Source organism: Zonotrichia albicollis, chromosome 17 (assembly GCF_047830755.1).
Source record: "Zonotrichia albicollis isolate bZonAlb1 chromosome 17, bZonAlb1.hap1, whole genome shotgun sequence".
Lineage (NCBI taxonomy): Eukaryota > Metazoa > Chordata > Aves > Passeriformes > Passerellidae > Zonotrichia > Zonotrichia albicollis.
In genome coordinates, this window is record NC_133835.1 from 8,515,482 (window position 1) to 8,536,692 (window position 21,211).

The 21,211-nt window shown below is 58.6% G+C and overlaps 2 protein-coding genes across 2 annotated transcripts; one reads left to right on the forward strand and one right to left on the reverse strand.

The window, feature by feature from the left end:
- Nucleotides 1-79: 79 nt before the first annotated feature.
- Nucleotides 80-9,808, reverse strand: XKR7 (XK related 7). The gene is made up of 3 exons (XM_074553602.1): nucleotides 9,382-9,808; nucleotides 3,937-4,136; nucleotides 80-3,853 (listed from the first exon to the last, which is right to left on the reverse strand). The coding sequence occupies exons 1-3, from the start codon at nucleotides 9,804-9,806 to the stop codon at nucleotides 2,898-2,900; spliced, it is 1,581 nt and encodes a 526-aa protein (XP_074409703.1). The 5' UTR covers nucleotides 9,807-9,808; the 3' UTR covers nucleotides 80-2,897.
- Nucleotides 9,809-14,218: 4,410 nt separating this feature from the next.
- On the forward strand, nucleotides 14,219-15,790 carry PDRG1 (p53 and DNA damage regulated 1). Its single transcript, XM_074553704.1, has 5 exons — nucleotides 14,219-14,400; nucleotides 14,499-14,574; nucleotides 14,690-14,764; nucleotides 15,049-15,129; nucleotides 15,433-15,790. Exons 1-5 carry the CDS (start codon nucleotides 14,317-14,319, stop codon nucleotides 15,513-15,515), a joined length of 399 nt encoding a protein of 132 aa, XP_074409805.1. The 5' UTR covers nucleotides 14,219-14,316; the 3' UTR covers nucleotides 15,516-15,790.
- Nucleotides 15,791-21,211: the final 5,421 nt, after the last annotated feature.

Here is a 21,211-nt window from a genome sequence, read left to right on the forward strand (position 1 = left end):
GAGGAACCATCCTGCCCTGCTTTGGAGCCCCAGCTGTGAGCTGGAGGTGCCGACAAGGACAGTATCCCACAGGCAGGGCTTATTGAAATGAATTTAATATCTCATGTTGCAGCAAAATTAAAAATATACAAAAAGTTTGTGGTATACAAAAAAGTCTCGGGACGGACCCCGGCCTCCCGCTCGCCCCCGCCCGCGCCGAGGGTCCCAGAGAAGAAGGTGGCACACAGAGTATTTACAGTACGTGACAGCAGCCGCCGGGTCCCAGCGCCGGGGGGTGCAGGGATGCGGCTGAGACCCCGCGGCAGCCCCTGCCAGAACGAACTTCTCTCACTCCCTGAAGCTGGAGCAGCCCTGCTGCCACTCTGGGTGACACCCCCAGGGACCAGAACCCCGCCATCCCCAGTGGGAGCTCGAGCGCCCCTGGAGCTGTGCCCATCCCGGCCCCGGTCGTGTCCCCTGTCACCCCGGCAGGCAGGGGGGGGCAGGGCGCTGGGTTTGGCTGCTGCTGCTGTGGCACAGGCAGGGAGGGGACAGGGGGGTGGCCTGGGACAGGAGTGAGACTGAGGGGTCCCCCCGAACCCCACACGTGGCCAGAATCCTCCGCCCAGATCAGCCCAGGGCTGAGGGTACCGTGGCTTGAGTGCATAGAAAAGAGTCCCTCCGACCCACCAGCATGGCCCTGGGGTCCCCACACGAACCCCGGCATGAAGGGCATGCCCAAATTGCGTCTCTGCCCTGGGGTGGGCAGGGGCAGGGGCAGGGGGAGCCCAGAGGAGCCTCTTGATGCTGACACACAGTCCCCACATGGCCCTTCCCCAAATCCTCTGTGAGCCGGACCCAGGGAGGAGCTGCCACCGCCTGGGCACCGCTCAGGGGCTGCGGTGACACTGCTTGATGCCTGCAGTGAGCCCCCGGAGCAGCCTGGCACCCCTGGCTGCTGCCGCCACCTTCCCTGAGGAAAAGAGACCCGGCCCCAGAGCCGCCCCAGCCGGGGCAGCTCCAGCCCCCCCAGCACCAGCACCGACCCCCGGGGCAGCTCCAGCCCCACCAGCACAGACCCCCGGGGGCTGCCGTGACGGTGGCAGTGAAGGAGCAGTGCAGGTGACAGGGGCCCAGCCCACTGCCCAGCCCCAGCCATGCTCTGCACCCTCCTCCAAAGGGTTTCCAAGGCTTCCAGTTAGCACCAGTTAGCACCAGTCAACCCAGCGATGGCCAGCCCAGCCTGCTGTCACCCCAGCTACCAAAAAATGGGAAATAAAAGCAACGTGATGCCACCCCAGTGCCACCACATCCCTCCCAGCCTGGCCATGTCACAGGGCTGGGCACCCACACTGTCCCTCAAGGACCCCACAGCTCCCAGGTGCAGCTCTCCCATCCCACTCCTCCAGTGCCTCACACGGTGCCCCATGGCACAGAGGGGCTCTCAGTGCTGCCCATACTCCCCTGCCCAGGCAGGGCTTGGCACTGTGGCTCGGGGCAGACAGAGGCCAGAACCCTTTGGAGCCATGGCAGGGGCACAGGGGATGCAGGGAAGGCACAGGGGCCGTGGGTGTGGGGGGCAAGGTGGGCAGCACAAGGTTGGGGTGTCCAACAGCTCCCCTGCCCTGCAAACCCCTGCCAGCCCCTGCACACACACACACACACACACACACAGAGCCCCCCAGGACAGTCCCACCCGGGGGGCACAGGGTACATTCAGCACAGCCCCTCGGTGGGGGCCGGTGGATCTGGGCAGGACCAGGGACACATTCAAACCCAGAGCCCGAGCAGCCCCACTCCTCTGGGGAGGCAGGAGCAGCCAGGGCAGGTGGGGCAGGGTCTGGGGACAGGCAGGGGGGACACAGGGTGAGGTCAGGGAAGGGAGGGAGGGTCCCAGCTCAGGTTTATACTGCGGAGCTGGACTGGGGTGATGCTGATGAAGGAGTGAATGGAAATGCTCCCGGCTGGGAAGGGATGCCAGCCCAGGAGGGGAGAACGGCTGGGGGTGAATCCCACTTTGGGGAATCCGGGGAACGCCGGCGGCCCCGCACAAACCCCTCAGTGGTGCCAGCCAGGCCCTGCCACCCCCGGCCCCAGCGGAGGTAGAAAATGTCACACAAAATGTCACCATTCAGGTGAAAACAAACCCAATGAGATGAAGCAGTTCCTGTGGGGATGGGGGGGAGGATGGGGTGCAGCCATCCTGGCCTCAGCTGGGGACCCAGCTCCAAACCAGGGGTGTAAGGTTCGTGCCCACCCACGAGGGGCCCCCTCATGTCAGGATCTACACCCCACAGGATATTGGAGACCCCATGGAGTTGGGGACATAACTCAACCCTGAGCCGGGGGGACTGAGGATGGAGACGAAGGGGCTCACTTCGGGTTGGTGTGGCAGAGTTGGGGGAAGTGGGAGACGTGGGGGGGACTGGATGGACCCCGGCTGTCCCTGCCCCAGCTCCCTGGGGGCCACCAGCCGCATGCACACCCCAGTGCAGCCACGTTCCATCCCCACGGCTCTGCCGTGGCACAGGCACCTGTGTGCTGCCCGCTGTGCCCCACCGTGCCCCTGGCAGCTGCCAGCCCCCAGCCCCATCCCAGGGTGCCCCCGGTCCCCATCCTGCACCACTGATATGGGCCACAGCACCCACCGCCTGGGCTCAGGCACCGGTGAGGTATTTTGGCAAGGACGAGCCCTGGAGGGCGTGGGGGCGGCCGCCGTCGGGTGGGACGGGTCTGGGCTGCGGGAAGGCAGCGCGGGGAGGGGATAGCACCAAGAGACCTCCCCGGCCACGGCCCACGAGATGCTTGGCACGGCGACACGGCAGCGCCGGCGAACCCGAAGGAAGGCAAACAGCTGTGGAGACACAGGGTGACCCGGGTGGCACCGGCGCTCCCGCCGCAGCCTCACGCCCCGCAACCTACACGGTGGTCTCGTACTCCAGCACCTCCTGCGGGGCGCCGGGGGTGCGGTACTGCAGGCGGGGGGTGGTGGGCGACGCGTACTCCAGCGCCAGGATGGTCTTCCGCAGGCGCCGGTCGATGAAGTGGGCATCCCAGGCCGGGTACTTCTTCCTGGGCAGGTCAATGCGGATGACGGGCCCCTCTGTCCGCGGGGCGCGGGCGGCCGGCGCCGGCAGGGCGCAGGGTCTCACCTGGAAGACGGGCACGCAGCTGTCCCGCTCGCCCGGCGCCCCGTCCCGCTCGCCCCCTGTAGTCCGCGGCAGCGAGCGCGGGGGGCTGGTGACGGCTTCCACGGGGGACCCCGGCACCACCGGGGGCGGCTCCTGCCGGAAGATGCAGCCCACGGAACGGTGGCTGAAGATGGGGCCGTTGGGGTGCAAGAGGCAGTAGTAGATGAACATGAAGAAGATGCCGAGGGCGAAGCTGGAGCTGACCACGCAGACGAGGATTAAGGCGTTGAAGTCGGAGGTGACCTTGCGGTCGTAGTAGAGGAACCAGAGGATGGTGAGGGCGGCGTTCTCCGACAGCGTGATGATGTAGTAGATGCACATGCGGTAGCGGCTCCGACCCTCCTTGACGTTGAACCAGCAGAAGATGTAGATGATGCCCACCACCATGTTGTAGATGATCTCCTCCCACTTGGACATGCAGAAATCCGTCTCGCCCTGGATGATCCAGAAGGTCATGATGCACCAGTGGGTGACGATGAAGATGCCGAAGTAGAGCTGGAACACGGAGGCGAAGAGGGCGAAGGCGATGGCACGAGCGGCGATGGTGAAGAGGTGCCAGAGGATCTGCACCACGGCACCCTTGTAGGACATGGGCATCTTGTCCTCCCGCGAGTCCCGCAGCACCTTCTGGTAGGACGCGATCATCCAGGCCAGCGAGACCAGCGAGGCCGAGGCTGAGAGTCCTGCAGGGAGCGGCCATGAGAGCCCACACAAGCCAGGACCTCCCTCTCCCCACCCTGTCCCCTGTGCCAGCGCTGTCCCTTACCCTGCAGCGGCTCGATGCTGTTCTGCTGCACCATGATGCTGAGCTGCAGCACGAGCTGGGGCGCGCTCTTGAGGAAGGCCTCGAGCAGCCGCAGCATGCTGATGTCGGCGCTCTCGAACATCATCCGCCAGTAGAAGTGGCGGCGCCGGTGCTCGGCCTGCCACCGGCTCTGCAGCCCCAGGTACAGCGTGCGGAGGTACCTGTGTGGGGCAGGTCAAGGGTGGGGTGAGCCCACGCTGCCAGGTGAGCTCACCCCACTCTGTGCACACCAGGAATGCCCTGTGACCACTGCCAACCTGTTCCTGTTGATTTGAGACCATGGAAAGCCCCCCTAGGCCAGGGGTACAGGGCAACAGCAATGAAGAATACATCCCTGTCCCAGGCCAGGGCTCCAATTCGGGAAGGGGCAGCTTGTGCAAAGCCAGCTCAGCACCCCAGAGCCCTGGGCCTCACCATGCTGCCCACCCAGCCATACAGTGCCTACCCACCCATCACCCCAATCCTTGCCCACAATTCAGGGTCTGGCTTCTCCCACAGGGATCCCATCCCCAGCTTCACTTTACAGCCCCCCATGGATTCAGGCTGCCCCAACCCAGCACCACATCCGGCTGCTTTTCAAAAGGGATATTTTGGTCCCTGCTGGCGCAGAGCCCACCCTGCTTCCTCCTGCCCCGGCCAGGATGGAGGAACCAGCTGGTTGTGCCGTGCTGCCCACAGGAAGCTCCTGGCGCTCATGCCGGTGTTGCCTGGGCTCTTGGCAGGGCTGCGGGCTCAGCCACACGCTGGCCCCGGCCATCTGGTGGTCGGCCGGGGGTCAGCAGAGCCGTGCGTGGCACGGACGCACGCCCGGCTGAGTCACCGCCACCAGGGACCCTCCCCACGGCACCGGGCCAGAGCTGGCACCACGGGAGGGACGCGGGGCTGGCCAGGCAGGGCTTCCCCGGGCAGTCCTGCCTGCACCACGGCCAGGGCTCTGCTGGCCAGGAGGAGAAGGAAGCCGGGTGAGGAGGAAAACAGGTGCGGCAGGAGGACATCAGGCCACAGATTCCTCCCAGAGAATAAAATCCTCTGGCAGAGCAACGGCTTCTCCATCAGCTCCAGAATGTGCTGCCAGACAACTCCATCAGCCCAGAGCATGGGAGAAAGCCTGATCGCAGCACTTTCAGCTCATCCGTCAGCAGGAGGAGGCAGCAGCCAGCCCTGCTCCCGCTGCAGGGACAGCAGAGTGCTCCCACCCCGGGGCTGCACAGCCCGCAGAGCACACTGAGGGCCATCAGCTGGGGCCACCGAGCCCCCAGGACACCCTGCTGCCATCTGCTCTGCCCTGCCAGCCCCACTCCCAGCCCCCACCGGCTGCTCTGTGCTGGTGTCAAAGTGACGTTTTAACCTCCACCTCCGGGGCAGCACCTAATTTTAGCCTTTGCTGCAGCCTGTCCCTCGCTGCTTGGGGTGGGGAGAGGCTGTGGCCACCTGGCTCCTGGCCCCTGGCACAGATCTGCATCCCAGTGCCACCTGCTCAGGCAGCCAGGCCAGCGCTGCCCCTGTGGCACCACCAGGGCCACAGCCCCTCAGAAGGGCCCGGTGAGGGACCCTCCTCTCTGGTGGGGAGCAAACCAGTGGGCAGCCAGGGGTGAAGGCACAGCATAGGGGGAGACAACACGGGAAGCAATGTAAAGCCCTGGCTGCTGTAGGGCATCACTGCTGTCCCAGGGTGCCCATGCATGAACCAGGCTTGGGAGCTGGTGACCTCATCCTGTCCCTGTAATTTGTCTTGATAATTGGGCTCATCAGTGATTCCACTGTCCATGGCACAGAGCAGCCCCCACACACAATACAGAGCCCCAGCCCTGGGTCCTGCACTGTTCAACAAGTGACCCGTGGCCTCCCCAGCTTTCAGCAAGGGCACAATTATCCCTCTGTCTGCCAGCTCCATAGGTCTCATTAAAATGAGATTTCATCTCCCATCAAGTCTCCCGAATGAAATGTTGATTCTTATTTGTTCTGCATTTGATCATGCCGTGGTGTTTCAGCCCAGCGAGCGATCCCGGTGCTGCCAGCACGGCGGGCGCTCCCCAGCCCCGCGCCACGGCAGCTGCACGGGAAACACAGAATCAATCACTTGAAAAAAAATCATTTAATTTTCAAAAAAACTGATGATGAGGCAGAAACCGACAGCGAGAGCTCTCAGGGCTAATTGCTCCCTCCTTTGTATTGCAAAGAGTGATCCAACAAAAACCCTGCAGCAGGAAGGTGGTGGCTTGGTTGGGCACTGGTTTTGTCAGAGCCCCACTACAGCTGGATTGTCACCAGTGTCACTTTTGCCCCCAACTCCCAACTACTGAGCCCAGCTCTCAAATGTGGGGAAAAATGAATGAAGAGAAAACCCCAGCTCTGGTTACAAACAAATCCCCTAATCATCATCCTCAGATGGAAAAAGATGAGGGACCCTCTGATCCCAGAGTGAGCAGAGGGAAGTGTGATTTTCCTAGAAGATAATTTGGGATCTCATCCCTTAATCCTGTATTTAAACAAGGAGAAAATTGCTTCTCTGTTACAGCCATTTTAATCCCTTACACATCCTACCAAGTCAGGTCATGAGGGAGAACTGCACATGTGCCCATGTCACCGCAGCCACCGTGTCCCCCCAGCCCCACACCCCAAGGTGCTCTTGCTACTCAGGGCAGATGGGAGTACCTGAGGGCACCTGTGCTCAGGGAAAGGCTTTGTCTGGCCCTAAAAGCCCCTTGTCCTTTGCACCAGGGTCAGGTGGGGACTGCCAGCACTGGGTCCTGCAGCAGAACAAGCTGACACCTCAAAGCTGGGGGCCCCAAGGGCTGGGGGGCTCCTGCCCCAACACAGACAGTGCAAAGCTCTAGGGAGCAGAGTGGTGGGGAAACCTGCAGGTCCCAGCTCTGCCACCCCTCATGAGCCCACCCAGGATGACCTTGCCCTCCTGGGCTGCTACCAGACTGGCACAAGGGCTGAGGGGTGGCACTGGGTCCCCGAGCCAGCAGAGGATGGGGGTACACAGGCTGATGGGGGCTTTCAGGTCTGGCCCCAGTGACCTCAGGCAGCCAAACCATGTGTGACCCTGGGCTAACACAGACACAGGCACTGATAGGACTGTCCCCAGCCCGGTGGGACCTGCAGCACACCCTGGCCAGCTGCCAGCCCACAGAGGGGGCAGGGGACCCTGGCACACTTGCAGGCAGGAGGCACACTGGCATGAGCAGCATCCCTGCCCTGCAGAGCTGCTTTGGAGAGGAAGCTGGGGACTTTGTGAGTGGATAACAATTCCTGAGCTGCAAAACCATCCAAGCATGGCCCACAAGCACAGTGGTGGTGTGGGACCAGCTGGGGACAGGCCCTTGCTGCTGCTGCTTACACGGACACATGGTCATGCCACCAGCAGCATCTCCAGAGACCACTGTGATGGAGCTTGTGCATGTGCACCATGAACATACCAATGACTGCTAACTTCAACAGATTTAATCAGGAATAACCACAGAGCCAGTGCCCAGAGCTGCTTTTGCAGGTGGGAAGCAGCTTTTTTTTGGGGGATTGGGGGTCTTTATCACAGGTGGGGCTCAGGACTGTGCAGTGAGGTTGGGAGAGGTGACATCTCCAGAGGTGAGGGATGAGGCAGGTAAATCAGGAAGGGGGAGATGTTTGGCAAGGGGCACAGTGCCCTGACCAGGGAAAATCCTTTCTTTCACCTGCAGCATTTATCCAAGACTTCTTTAACTGCCACATCCTCCTGCACCGGATCCAACCCCACTAATGGGTTTAACAAACTGCATTTAACTGGTCACCCCAACTAATCCCAAATCCAGAGATTAGAAAGAGCCTCAGCTGCTGCTTGAGACCAACATGTCCTGGAGGGTGAGTGCTGAGAGTTACCGCTTTAATTGGCTTAGGAGTCTCCATGGCTCAGCCGATCCGAGAGCGGGACTGACACCCCCAGGAGCAAAGCCCCCGGCTGCTGCTCAGCTCCAGCTTGGGCTGGGATCAGGTGTGTCAGGCTCACTCCAGTTGCAGGCAGGGCCAGAGAGCTCCTGTCCTCTCCCTCATACACCAAAGCAGGTTTTGCACCCACCCTGCAGCCAGAGTACCCTGAGAGTGGCCCCGTGGTCAGGGGGATGGGGAGGGCAGGTGTGCTGGCAGGTGTGCTGAGCATGGCACACGCTGCTCTGTCAAACAAAGTTAAACAGCCAGAGCATCCCAGAAGGAGGAGTAGGGGAATGAACATGCAGACACCAACAGGGAACAAGCAAAGAGCCTCTACCACAGCACTCGGGAGGGGAAACAGGATGGAAACCCGAGCAGGGAGTGCTGCTGGCTCCAGGCATTGTTCTGGGCATTGCCTTTGTCTGTCCTCCTGGCCCTGGCTCCTCCAGAGCCGCTGGTGCCTGGCCCAGAGTGGGGTTTGGAGCTGGGAGGGCGCAGGGCTTGGCCCGTGGCACAGCAGGGAAAGGTGCCAAGAAAACATCACCTTGTGCAGCTGGGGGGTCTGCAGAGAGGTGGGTAAAGGGCCTTGAGCTCCCCCAGCATGTCTGTCTGCTGCTTGCCCTGCCCACGCCACCAGCCTGTCCCCAGGACAGGGATGGGGCAGCAGCAGAGCCTGGACAGGCTGGGGAGCACCAGCACCTTCTTGCCCACCACCCCACACATCCAGTGAGATCAGGACAGGAGCCCTGAGGCGTTCAGGGCCCAGCATAGTCACTTCACACCCCCAGGACCACACTGCCATGGCCAGGCAAGTCCCCAACAGGCCCAGCACCACCTGGCAGCAGGGCTGGCAGGGCTGTGGCACCGAGCTGGGCTGCGGCTCCTCACCCACACCCACAGCTCCTACCCACACCCACAGCTGCTACCCACACCCCCTGTGCCCATGGCTGAGAGCTCTTCTCCATCATCCATCTTTCTGGGGCTGCAGAGACATTGATCCCTGTGCCTCCCCAGCTGCCTGGGCTCCTGCTTTCACCTCTCCATCCCCACCCATTTCCCCATGCCTTGCCAACCCCTCCTGGAGTCTCCATGCTGTTATCCCCACCCATGTCCCTGCTGCACTGTGCCGCTCCCTCCAGGCCCCGCCTGGCTCCATGACCCCCATGTGCCCCCTCCCCATGTACCTCCAGCACTGCCCAAGCTTTAGCAGGAGCATCAGGCCCTGCAGCAGCCCCATCCCAGCCCCCTGTACCCTCACCCCCAGGCACCCTCGTACCTCCAGACCTGCCCCAGCTGCAGCAGGTGCGTCAAGCCCAAAAGCATCCCCATCCCCTCAGCACCCCTATCACCCTGACACCCCCATGCCCCCCGTTCTCCCATACCTCCCACACAGCCACACCTGCCCCAGCTGCAGCAGGTGAATCAGGCCCTGCAGCCGCCCCATCCCCGCTGTGCCCCCATCCCCCGGACACCCCAACACCCCGGGTCCCCCCGTACCTCCAGACCTGCCCCAGCTGCAGCAGGTGGATCAGGCCCTGCAGCAGCCAGACGCAGAGGCGGCAGCAGCCGCGGGGGCCGCTGTCCTTGGTGCCGCCGCCGCTGTCCTTGGTGCTGGCGGCGAAGTCGTAGACGAACCACCTGAGGCTGAGCATCTGCACCACGAGCGAGGGCAGCAGCACGAACAGCAGCGTCAGCCCGAACCACCAGCGCTGCCCCCGCACGTAGTAATGGGCCGCCAGCCACAGGTCCGAGGCACCATCCGCGAAGCAGACGAGGAGCGCGCAGAACACCCAGCAGCCGTCCCGCAGCCGGTACCGCCGCGCCGGGGGCTCCGCGCCCGCCTCCCGCCGCCCGCCGCCGCCCTCGGGGCTCTCCAGCAGCACGGCCGGGCCGCCGCCGCCGCCGTCCGACTTCGCGGCCATGTTGTCGGGGGAAAGGAGGAGAAAGGAGGGAGCGGGAGAGACTTCCGGAGGGATGGAGCCCGCCCCGGCAGCGCCCGCCCCCGCCGGCCTCGCCCCGCGCCCGCCGACAGCGGCTCCCCCCGCCCGGCGCCGGGAGCCCGCGGCGGCTCCCGCCGCTCCCCCGCCGGAAGGGGCAGCCGCCCCCCCGCCGGCGCCGCGGGGTCCCGCAGGAGCGCTCGGTGCCGCCGGGCGCCGCCCCGCGCTGGGAAGGGCGAGCGGCCCCTCCCCCGGCCGGCCCCCAGCCCCGGGCCCGCCAGCACGGACCGCCCGAACCCTCTCGGTGCACCCAGCCCGTCCCGGAGGAACCGCGCTGGCCGCGCTCCCTCCTTTCTCCTCCTTTTCCCCTTCCCAGCCCACCGAGTACCGGAGCTTCCCGGGAAGCTCCTGGGTAGCCCCGCGACCCCCCAGCCCCGAGGCTCGCTCCAGGCGAGACCCTGACTGTGAGTGCAGGCTTGGCCTGAGGTCCGGGTGGGTGGAGGTGTGGGTGCCTCTTCTCTCCTTGGGCTGAGACAGGACTACAGACCACCAAAACCCTGCCCAACGCGGCCAGAGAGGGTCCCAGCAGGGACTGGCTGGGCTGGACCTCAGCCCTGCTTTGGAGGGAGAGGCATAGAATCATCATAGGATAGTTGAAGGACCCTCAAAGATCAACAGAAGGAACCCCAAAGATCAATTTGTGCCAACCCGTTGCCAAGGGCAGGGACATCTTCCAGTAGACCAGGCTGCTCAAAGAAGTTGTATCCTCTTTGAGAAGACCAATGATGGGGTTTGGTAGCGGGCTTTTGTTGTTGCCGAAATGAAACTCGTGACAGAGTTACAGATGTTATTCTCCAGCCTTGGGAATGTCCCTGGAAGCGAAATACCAAGGCCACTGGAGGCTGGGCGCACAAGATGTTGCCCTGCTCTGCCGCTCCCCCTCTCCTGCTTGTTTTCCTCGGGAGTTTGGACACAATGTGTCTGGCGGAGCGAGGGGCCGCACCCCGGGATGTGGGATGTGCGCTCGCTCGTGCGGCAGCGCTGTGCCGGCATCCCCGGCACGGCTGCAGGGAAAGGGCTGCGAGGGAAAGGGGAAAGGGCTTTCTCTCCTTTGTGGCGGGTCTCCGGGGACGGTGACTGCACACGGGCAGCTGCCTGCTGCAGGCAGCCCCAGCCCCCAGCCCGCGGGGCCGGCTCCGGCTCTGGCTCAGCCCCGAGGCTCAGCTTGCTGCGCTGCTTGCTCCTGGCTGGAGCCTGGCCCGTGGTCAGCACGCCGTGACACACTGAGAGGGGGAGCGTGTTTGATCCCAGGAAACACAGCTAACTTCCAAATCCCGCCTTGCAGGGTGGCCAGAGGGATCAGCACAACCCAAGGGTGGGGTAAGCTTGGATTCCTAGATGAAATCCAGGGGGTGCAGATGTTACTCAGCACAAGGGAGTGGCCGGGCCCTCGGCAAGGCTCTCCCCGTGCTGTATGTATTAGCATCGATAATGAAACACCTCACCTTGAGATGCTCCTGACAGATCCCCTCCACAAATGCCTGCCTGGGGGAGGGGATGCTCCCAGCATCCCAAAGCCTGAAGAAAGCAGCCTTTCATCAACAACCAGGCAGGGCAGGGCCCCCTCCAAGGATGGGGTCCACTGGCCAGAGCCCCTATCAATATTTGGCCACTCCAGACCTCTTTGGTCTTGGTCCCTGGGGGCTCTCTGACTTGGCTGGGTGATGGAGCACAGACCATGTTGCCATGATGGTGGGCACAGTGCCAGGGAGAGGGCACTTGGAAATCAGGGAGAGACAGACCCACCTTTCTCTCCTGACCCTGAAACACCCCCTCTGAAGCAGCAGTTAAAGATCCACAGCCTGAGAACATGGAGACCGTGGTTTGAAGTCTGATTTATCTTAACAACAGGCCCCAGCAGCCACATGAAAGGAGAAGAGAGAAAAAAACCTTATAAACATCCCTGAAGCTTCCTGTGCAGCTGCCAGCAGGCAGGGAGGGTTTCTGGCTGCATACAGAAAAGGGCTGCAAGGAAGAAAAAGGAACATGATGAAACCAAACCTGCTCTTTCCACAAAACACACAGCAAAGCAAAGCAGCTCCCGGCAGCAGGCATGTGGCTGCTTCCTCTGACTGCCCAGTTCCCAGGGGAACTGGTCCAAATGGACTCTGGTTCCAGTCTGAGTCCAGCTTCCAGGCAGAATGTCTGCCCCTGGCGCTGGCTCCAGGAGGAGAAATCCATGATGATTTGTGGCTGGCTCAGAGCTTGGCTGGGGACAGGCCACAGAGAGCAGCACCAGCCTCTTCTCTCTGCCCTGAGAATGTTTTCCAGATGCCCATGGCTTGGTGATCCCTCAGCTGTGCTGAGCTGGGCCCCACCTTGCCAGGGAGAGCAGCCCCCACCCTTCCATGCAGCCCAACATTCCTGGCAAAACCCTGCCTGCACTGCACTGTCATTGGCAAGCCCAGAGTCACTGCTGCCTTCCACTGCTGCCAGGACACAGCCAGCCTGCTCCCATCCCTGTTCCCATGCCACATCCCATCCCATCCCCATCCCCATCCCCATCCCCATCCCCATCCCCATCCCCATCCCCATCCCCTCCCCATCCCCATCCCTCCTGCCCAGACTCTGAAAGCCCTCCCTCCCTCCCTCCCTCCTTCCTGCTTTTTCAGATCTCCAGCCAGCTGCTCCCACTGACAAATGAGCATTTCCCAGCACTGGCATCCAGCCCCAATCCCAGTACATTTTCTAGTTGATGGCAGGAAGGAATCTAACCCGAGTGTGGATCATTCCCAGCCTGGAGTGCCCGTGTGTGCCCCAGCACTGGCTCTCACTGCTCCCTGAAGCTGCTGCACTTCATTTGATGCTGCCACAGACAGGGATCTCAGTTAACTGAAACAAATGACCTTATGGGATTAGAGCCAGTAATCTTCCGATCTGGGTAATCTCCCTTAAAGGATTATTTGCCCACAGTAGTGTGATGACCACCAGCCAGCTGCTGCCTCGTTCCCTCCATCCCTGTTCCCTGTGGCCCTCATTTCTGGTGGCCCAGAGGAGCTGCAGCACTGGGGTCACCACCTTTGGGGAGCTCCTTATCAAATTTAATGAAGTGCATGTGCCAGGGTCGCCAAGTGCTGGGGCTCCTCCTCTCCCCGGCCCCTGTTTGCTGCTTCAGGCAGGTTTGGAGCTCTCTCCTCTCAAAGCACTGATCTAAAACAGATCAGAGGTCCCCCCACCATCACCAGGTAAGCAGCAAAGCCTGGGTGGCAGAGATGGACAGCTAGGGACAGGGCGGCATTCAGGACCTTGAGATGCTGTTTCAGGGCTCTGTCCAGAGCAGGGACAAGTGACATGAGAACCTGTGTCCCCTGTTACCCACCAGCCCTGGGTGGGCTCCTGGGGCGCCTTTCCCATTGCAGAGTGCACACGGTGAGGATCTGCCAGTTCTCATCATCAGTGCTGGGTCTCCCTGCATCTCCCACACCCCATTTTTCCAGCTCTTTTTGCTCATGACTGGGTGGGGCAGAAAGAAAGGGATAAAAAGCATTTTGAGGGGCAATATATTTCCCTTCCTGCAGGCAGGGTCATTCAGGGCAGCAGATGGATATGGTCCCCTGCCAGAGCCTTCCCGGGACCAGCCCCTGTCTGACACACACCGGGGGGCACCAGGGCTGGCTGAGGGTGAGCCGAGCTGCCGGGACCACAATTGGCTCCAGTCCCTGGGGATGGCAGGTCCTGGACGCTGAGCTACAGATGAGCCACCAGCTGCACCAAAGGAAACCTGAGCTAATCGCCCCGCGCTTTGAGTGCCCTTTATTGCTTTCTGGGATGACAGAGAGGTCACCTGATGCTCCAAGGGCCCAGCTGCCAGCAGCGGGACCGTGCTGGGAAGCAGCGAGGAAGGGGAGACAGACGGTGGTGACTCGCTGGGGCCGACAGGCTGTGAAAAGCCATAAATAATTCACACACAAGGGGACCAGGCAAGGCAGGGCTCTCAGCCGCTGTCCCTCAGGGCTGTGGAGAGCAGGATGGGTTGGGGGCCGGGTGCGGGGCCAGGACCCCACTGTGGAGTTCAGCGCCACACGGCCGCACCGCACCCTCCATCCTCCTGCCGGCCGGTGCCGAGGCGGCCCGGAGCCAGCCCCGGGATCGGCAGTCCGCACTACGGACCAGACCCCACGCTGGCACCGGGCACGTCCGTCCCAGCCCACGGCCACTCACGGCCGCTCTGGCGCCCCTGGCCACGCGTGTTGGCAGCCCTGGCCGGTCCCCGCCGCGCTCGCATCCCCGCCCCGTTCGCGGCCCCGCTCGGTCCCCGCCGCGCCGGAGCCGCCACCACCCCTCGGAGCCCCAACCGGGTGGCGCTCCCGGTGGCGGCCGCGAGAGGGCGCGCTGAGCCCGGCCCCTCCCGCCGCGGAACCCGCCCGCGCGGCTGCGGCTGCGGCCCGGAGCCGAACGGCGGCGGACCCGGAGCGGCCCCGGTGGCGGCCCCGCCATGGCCCGGGACCCGGCCTTCGTGCTGCGCTACCTGGCCGAGGTGGAGGAGCTGGCCGAGGACGTGCTGGCGGCACGGCAGCAGGTACGACCCAGCTCCAGCGTGTCTCACCCGCCCCGCTCTGTCCCGCCGCCGGTAGCCCCGAGTCCCGGCCGCTCCTGCCTCTCTTGCTCCCGTTGCAGATCGTGGACCTGGACGTGAAGCGGAATCGCAACCGCGAGGCTCTGCGGGCACTGCAGAAGGACCCGGAGCCCGACGGTGAGGCCGGGCTGGCTGTGCCCACCGTGACCCTGTGGCCGTGGGTCGCGGAGCGGCTCCGCTGACAGCCGGTTCCTTTCTGTTCCCTTCCGTTCCCCTCCGTTCCCCTCCCCAGAGAAGGCCATGGTGTGCTTCGGGGGCATGTTCATCGAGCTGCCGAAGGCGAAGACCCGGGAGATGCTGCGCCAGGGTGAGCTCACCGCGAGGGCTCCGTGTAGCTATCGGTGATTTAATTGGCACCATAATTAACGAGATGTTGGCTCAATTAACGGATTTCTGTCCGGAGATGGGCTTTGAGGTGCCCAGAGCCTCTGGAGACGCTGATTCTGGCCCTGCTGTGCCTTGGGAAGCTGCTCGGCCCCGGGGGTGGTGGAGGCAAGGTGGGACCCCCCTGTGCCTGTGCTGTGTCCACGGGGAGTTGAGCCTTCATCCCAGAGCCCACCGCAGTCCTCCTCACTCCCACTCTTATCCCAGACCAGGAAGAGCTGGATGAGGAGATAAACAAGCTCCGGAAAGAGCTGCGGGTGAAGGTCAACCGGCTCTATGAAGCTCAAGGTAAACTCTCCCACTGGAACCTGCCTGGGAGCAGACTCGTGCATCAGGAGATTCCTCAGTTCCATGTGTTCCTGCAGCCTCTTTTCCACTGGTTTTGCAGTTCCCTCCCTGCCCTAGCACCCTTGTCTGTCTCTGTGTGGAGCTGTCACCCACCAGCACCTGAACCCCCTCTGACCCTGTGCTGGGGTGACCCCACTTCAGCTCCCAGGGCTGTCCCTGCCCTCCCCACAGCCCCTCTCGAGTTTACCACGAGCTGCTTCACTTTAGTGACAAAATCCTGATGTTTTCAATGTGTTTTCTCAGGTAAACCTGAGCTGAAGGGGTTTAACCTGAACCCCATGTCTGCTGAGGAGATGAAGCTCATCAACCGCATCCTGGAGGGCTGAGGTGGCCGTGCCATTGTCACAGCGTGCTTGGCTGTCACTGGGGGTTCATGTTTCAGTAGCCACAGTCCTTGGGATTTGCAGGACGTTGGTGTGTCCAGAGCCCACCCAGGTGAGGGCCCTGGGAATGGTTTGGCTCCTCAGCTACAACTCTGCAGTTTCTTTGGACCACAAACCCTTTCCTGCTCTGTGCTGGACCTCGACACAGTGCTGAGTAAAAATGCCCAGCTGGGTTGGAAGTGGGATCATTAAAATCAGAGCAGTGGGACATTCCTGAAGTCCATGTGTATGTTCCTTGTTGGGGGTTTGTGTGAACTCTTGTGGGGTTTGGCTTCAGAGCTGCTCCTTTGTCACGTTGGGAACAGGAGTAGGAGGGGTTGGGAATCCTCCACATGCCTGAAGCACAGAGAAGGAGTTGTGCATTCAAACAAAGCAAAGCTGTACATCTGAGGCACGTCAGGAATCTCTAAGGATGTGTAGGGAGGAGCAGGAGGAGGCAGCATCCTTTTAGTCTTGCTGGGAAAACATGTTCCACTGTTGGAAGGCAGGAGACGACAGAAATGAGGCTTTCAGGACTGGAGGAAGGGATAAAACTTGGGTATATTTAAAAAAGCAGCCTGAGGAGAGCTGAGCAGGAATAGTCACTGAGTTTGTCTTGTAGTAAAAGGACAATTGATGTAACCAGTAGTAGTTTCTGCAGAGGTTTTAAAATTTGCTGTTTTCTGTGTTCCCCCAAGTGCTTAACTTGGTCAAGAGCATAAGATTTTAAAAGTAATTGGTACATGATTACAGTGAGTTTGATTTTTTTTTTCTGCATACAGGGAAGTGTTTTTATCCAGTCAGGCCCTTCATTTTTTGAACTTCTGTAGAGATATTTCTGGGCAGAGTTTCAGAACTGTAAACATGGTTGTTGTCCTTTCTCCGGCCCTGAGGTTGCTCACCTGTTCTGCCAAATCTTGCATGAGCAACAGAGCTGGGCCTGGCTCCTGGGCCTGGTCCCTTGCTCTCTTTCCTTTTTCCCAGCCATGACAACATCAAACACAGCATCACCATTTCCCTGGCTTCCTGATCACTCTCCAACTCAGCAAAGCCTTCTCCTGCCCTGGCCAGTTCTAAACATGCTTCAAATTACACAGAGTTCAAAAAAATACCCTGTATCTGACCCCTTAAAACCAAAGTGTGATTTCTTTAAACCAAAAAACCCAACTACCATTGCTTGGTCCTACTTTTAAAATTCTCCTGCTGACACTACATACCCTAAATGTGTCTCTGTCCACTTCAGGCTGATATTTCAGACACACAGACTAAAAATAACAGACTTACTGCCCGAACTGTCTTGCCTGCAGCTTTTTCTGAAGGCTGCCTGTCTCCTGGGAGCAGGAGGCAGCTCACAGTGCCACATCCCAGTGCAGGAGCTGCTCTTACATAAGCCATGTGGTGCAGCCAGTCCGTGTCTCCATAATGTGATGGCAGGGTTATTTTTACAGTCTCATGGCAACAGGTTTTCTGCTCTGACATGTTTCCATAGTAGTAGCAGGAGGAGGATCAGGTGCTTGCCTGCCCTGAAAGCTTTGTTTTGCTCTGCAGAATGTGTTTAGCCCCTTTGCTTTCTTACATGGAACAGAACTAAGCTCTGCAGTGCAGAGGGCCAGCTGAGCATCCAAGCATCCCTGTGTCAGCTAAAATGCCTCATTCCAGCCCACTGCAGCTTCCAAACTCTCAGCAGGGAGAGCCAGTGCCTTGTGCTGAGCCAGTGGTGTCCAAAGATAAGTGGGAGCTGCTGCTGCCCAACACAAGAGGAGAGTGAACTTCATCCATGAGGGCATCTTCCACCCCAAGCTTGGGATCAGCATCACACTGTGCTGTGCAGCCAGATTCCTGGAAAGATGCTTCATTTGTTTCTTCCTAGGACACAGCTGCCACATCAAAAGCATTGACAGGCAAGTTACAGAGCACCTTCCTTTTCCTGCCTGTAGAGGTGAGGTGATGTTTCACTTTCAGGTGAAGCTCTGCTCATGTGTTGTTAGTTAGAATCCACAGCCAGAGCTGATGCTGGACACACTGAGGTGTGCATGGCAAAAGGAACAATGTGTGTCAGCTACTCCAGGTATGGAGATTCCAAATAGTGCTTCCCATCAGTAAAATACACAATTAGCTTCAGGAAAGTGCCCAATAAACGGTCACCACAGTGACTGCAGAGAGTAATTTTTGGAAAACATTTGGTCCTTTTGATGTCCTAATTCCATAAGACCTCACACACCTATTCTTGTTCCCCAGTGAAGATGTTCATTCCCCTCCTGTGCCAACAGCTTCAGGACCCAGCAGAACACACTGGATGAATTCTGTACCTAAATGTGAGCTTGCCATGATGTTCTCATTCACAGAGCACCCAGATCTCCCCCTCTGCTGACAGGCATGTCCTTCCAGCCCTGGTCAGAGCCTCCACCATGCTGCTCCTTCCCTGTCAGTCTGTGGCATCAAACTGATGGCCTGAAGTACCTGAGCAATGACAATACCCCAGCTGCATGCAGGAATCAGCTCCCAGACAAGCAGGGACACAGCTGAACAGCTGAAAGCAGGGGACATCTCTCTGCTATTAATATCTGGGGTTGTGTAGTCAATGACAAAGTGCTGTAGGACCAGCTGCTGGGAACAGAGTGCTCCCACAGCAGCTCAAGTGGGAGGCACAGTGCACAAGGACCTCTGACAGAGAGCTCTTGTGCAAGTCCTGGCTCCAGCACGGGCTCCAGTCCCTTGGCAGCCCCATGCTGCCTTGTTTTCCCACTCTGAAGGGGCAACCTGCCTCCTTACTTTGCTCTGCTTCTGGATATTCGTCATTTAGTCACAATGAAGGTTAGAGGATTATGATCAGTTGCCAAGAAAATCATGGAACCAGACCATCCATCCCAAACAGTGTAATAAAACCCCTCAGAAAGTGATAAACATCTTCACCCCCTGCTCTCCCTGTTCACAATGTAAAGTGAGTCTTTCAGAAGATGAACTCGAGTTCAGAGCCTCGCTGACAGCTGGCAGTGAGGGAAGGTGAAGTGTTTGCCTCCAGAACCCAGCTGAGGAGATATGACAGTAAATTAGGGAGAAACAGGCAGTTTTGCCAATGGCTCATTAAGAAAAATGCCTGCCCACAAAATCATTACCCTGCTAGCAGGCAGGAGTGAGTGTGAAGCAATAGGAAATCCAACCCTAAATCTCTTTCCCATGTGCTGAGCCAAAGAACATTCTGAGCTTGTTGCAAAGTTTCTATTCCTGTTCTTGATGATACTAAAGAAAAAAAAATTCCTTTGGCTTCCAGAAAGAAAAGTGAAAAAAAAAAGTAATGCTGAAGCAGTAAGTGCTGAGGAAGATTCACAGAATGAGCATTAACCCTTTTTAATTGCAGATGTGGGTGTCTGCAGGGAACAGGTTCCCAGCAGAGTGTTCAGCTATCTCTCTGAGAGCCCAGCAGCACTGTGATGATGTGATCAAGGACTTTCATTCCAATTAATTTCTTTCCTGACTAACTGAAGTTACTTTGGCCCTTTACCTGCAGGCTGCTTTAGCAGTAATTTTGTTTGAGGCTGTGAACATAGTAGATTGTGCACATTAGAGCTATCCCAGACCAGAAATGAGCTTAATTTATTTGTTCATTTGAAATAAAACTGTCCCCAGTGGCACCATATGAAATACTGGGCTGACAGGACACAGTGCTGTAACAAGTAATACCAGTGACCACATCTTGTTAGAGGGAGGAGTTAAATGAGAGACATTTCATAGGAGAGCACCATCAACATAAGTCACCTCTAAGGGAAACTGCCTTACCTATGCTTCTGCTTGCTCTTTACATGACTAAGACTGAAAGAATAATAACCATATTTTTGCTTGTCATTTTTGTAGTGCTATTTGCTGTTTCTACTTCTCTCAACTCTTGTAATGACAAATCAGTTGCGTTCTCGGGTTCCTGCTGTTGCAATACTTGGGTTGCGAATGTAGCAGATAAATTTCAGAGAATTTCAGCTGAATTTCATGATAAATATTTTTCACTTAACTAGGGAGAAAACCTGTGTTAAAAAAACAAACAAAACCAACAGAGTAAAATTCTGTTTTAAAAGGGCTTTTTGTTGTTAAGTAGCCTCAGTTCCTGGCCTGCATCTCAGTCAGTGCACCAGGGACCTGGTGATGTTCATTGCTGGCAGCCAAACCACTCTGGGGAGAAGTTTATCAGTGCTGATGGGGCACTGCTGTGGGACACATAAGCAGGAGAGATGATCATAACCCTCCATCTCTGGCAAGTGCTCTGATACTTGTGATTTGCTGGTACTTGGAGGGGAACATCTTCCAGAAATAGCCAAGTTGGCAGGGTTTCACAAGAGGGCTAGAGATCAGACAGATATATGGTGCTGCACCCAGCTGAAGTCTGATACTCTGGTTAAAAGCAGCTATATCCTTCCAGGTGGCACCTTCCTTCATGTAACCAGTTCACACAGCTGTAGATCTCACTTGCAGCACCACACCAGCTGATTCAGACTGCAAACCCCTCCCTGCAAGGTGTGAAAGCATCATGGGACACCCCTGTACCAGGGTGACCTGACTCTATAATCCCTTGTCTGCTTAAGAACACATTGAGGCTTTCAGATCCTGCTGGGTTGGGGTGTCACAGCCCAGGAGCTCAAAGTAGCATTTGTCTCTGCTAATCCCCTGAACACTGGATGAAAATGCTTGTCCATATCCACAATGAGAACCTCCAATGAGCCCCACACTTAGGATTCAAGCACTATCCAAATTGCTTGATCACCCACCTGCAGCCCTGAGACATCCAAACAACTACACAAAGTCATTCCCAACACATGAGCACACATTTAGTGCATGTGATTTGTTTTCAATCATCATCTCCATAGCCCAGCAAGAATTCTGAGTGAAAGGCCAGAGACCAGAAGGCTGGGGCCACCAGCCACACTCAGCAGTTAAATTCTCCAGGGTTAACTGCTATGCACCTACAGGAGAAAACAGTCCCAGGTCTCCATCAGAAGTTCCCCAGCAGCAGTTGACATCCTCTTTGCTATCAGGGTACTGCAAAACCTCTCCTTTCCCTACTGAGAAGAGAGATTTATAGAAGGGAGCAGCCCTTAAAATGGGATGTTCAACACCATCCTCCATTATGCTCAAACACCATTCTCAGATTCATGAGGAATCTGACAACCTATTTTTTTCCTTCCATCCTCCCTCTCTCTCTCCCTCAGCTGCCACCTCTTGAGAGAGGCAGCTTAACAGTGACAGCTGTGTGCAGCAATGCCAGCCTTGCTGTCCCTCTGAGGCCTCAGAAGCGAAGGGCTAAGCTACATCTACCTCTCAGGAGTGCACTAACCAGAACATTACTGAGTTTAAAGTAAAAAAGACCTACATTATAGATGCACAAAGTGACATTAAAGCAGAAGGCTGGCCCAGCCTCATGCCTAAAGCTGCTACCAAGGAAATCACCTGGCTGTGTGTCAGAAGAGGCAGCACAGTGAGGTGGCTGCAGCACACGTGGCAGCTCACCTGCACCTGCCAGAGATGCCACAGCCAGCAGCAGGGAATAGCCTGCAGGCAGCATGTCCCCTCCCTGGCCAGGAGCAGTCAGGTGCAGGTTTTGTGCTGCCATGTTTGTGACAGGAACATCTGGGCTGAAATAAAGATCCAAGATAAACAGACACTGAACAAGCAAA

Excerpts from the sequence above, each read along its gene's own strand:
- XKR7 (XM_074553602.1), bottom strand. The coding sequence starts at position 9,806 with ATGGCCGCGAAGTCGGACGGCGGCGGCGGCGGCCCGGCCGTGCTGCTG. Across the intron at positions 4,137-9,381 it reads CAGCTGGGGCAGGTCTGGAG|GTACCTCCGCACGCTGTACC; the intron begins GTACGGGGGGAC and ends TGCCCCACACAG. Across the intron at positions 3,854-3,936 it reads CAGCATCGAGCCGCTGCAGG|GACTCTCAGCCTCGGCCTCG; the intron begins GTAAGGGACAGC and ends CGCTCCCTGCAG.
- PDRG1 (XM_074553704.1), top strand. The coding sequence starts at position 14,317 with ATGGCCCGGGACCCGGCCTTCGTGCTGCGCTACCTGGCCGAGGTGGAG. Across the intron at positions 14,401-14,498 it reads TGCTGGCGGCACGGCAGCAG|ATCGTGGACCTGGACGTGAA; the intron begins GTACGACCCAGC and ends CTCCCGTTGCAG. Across the intron at positions 14,575-14,689 it reads GAAGGACCCGGAGCCCGACG|AGAAGGCCATGGTGTGCTTC; the intron begins GTGAGGCCGGGC and ends TCCCCTCCCCAG.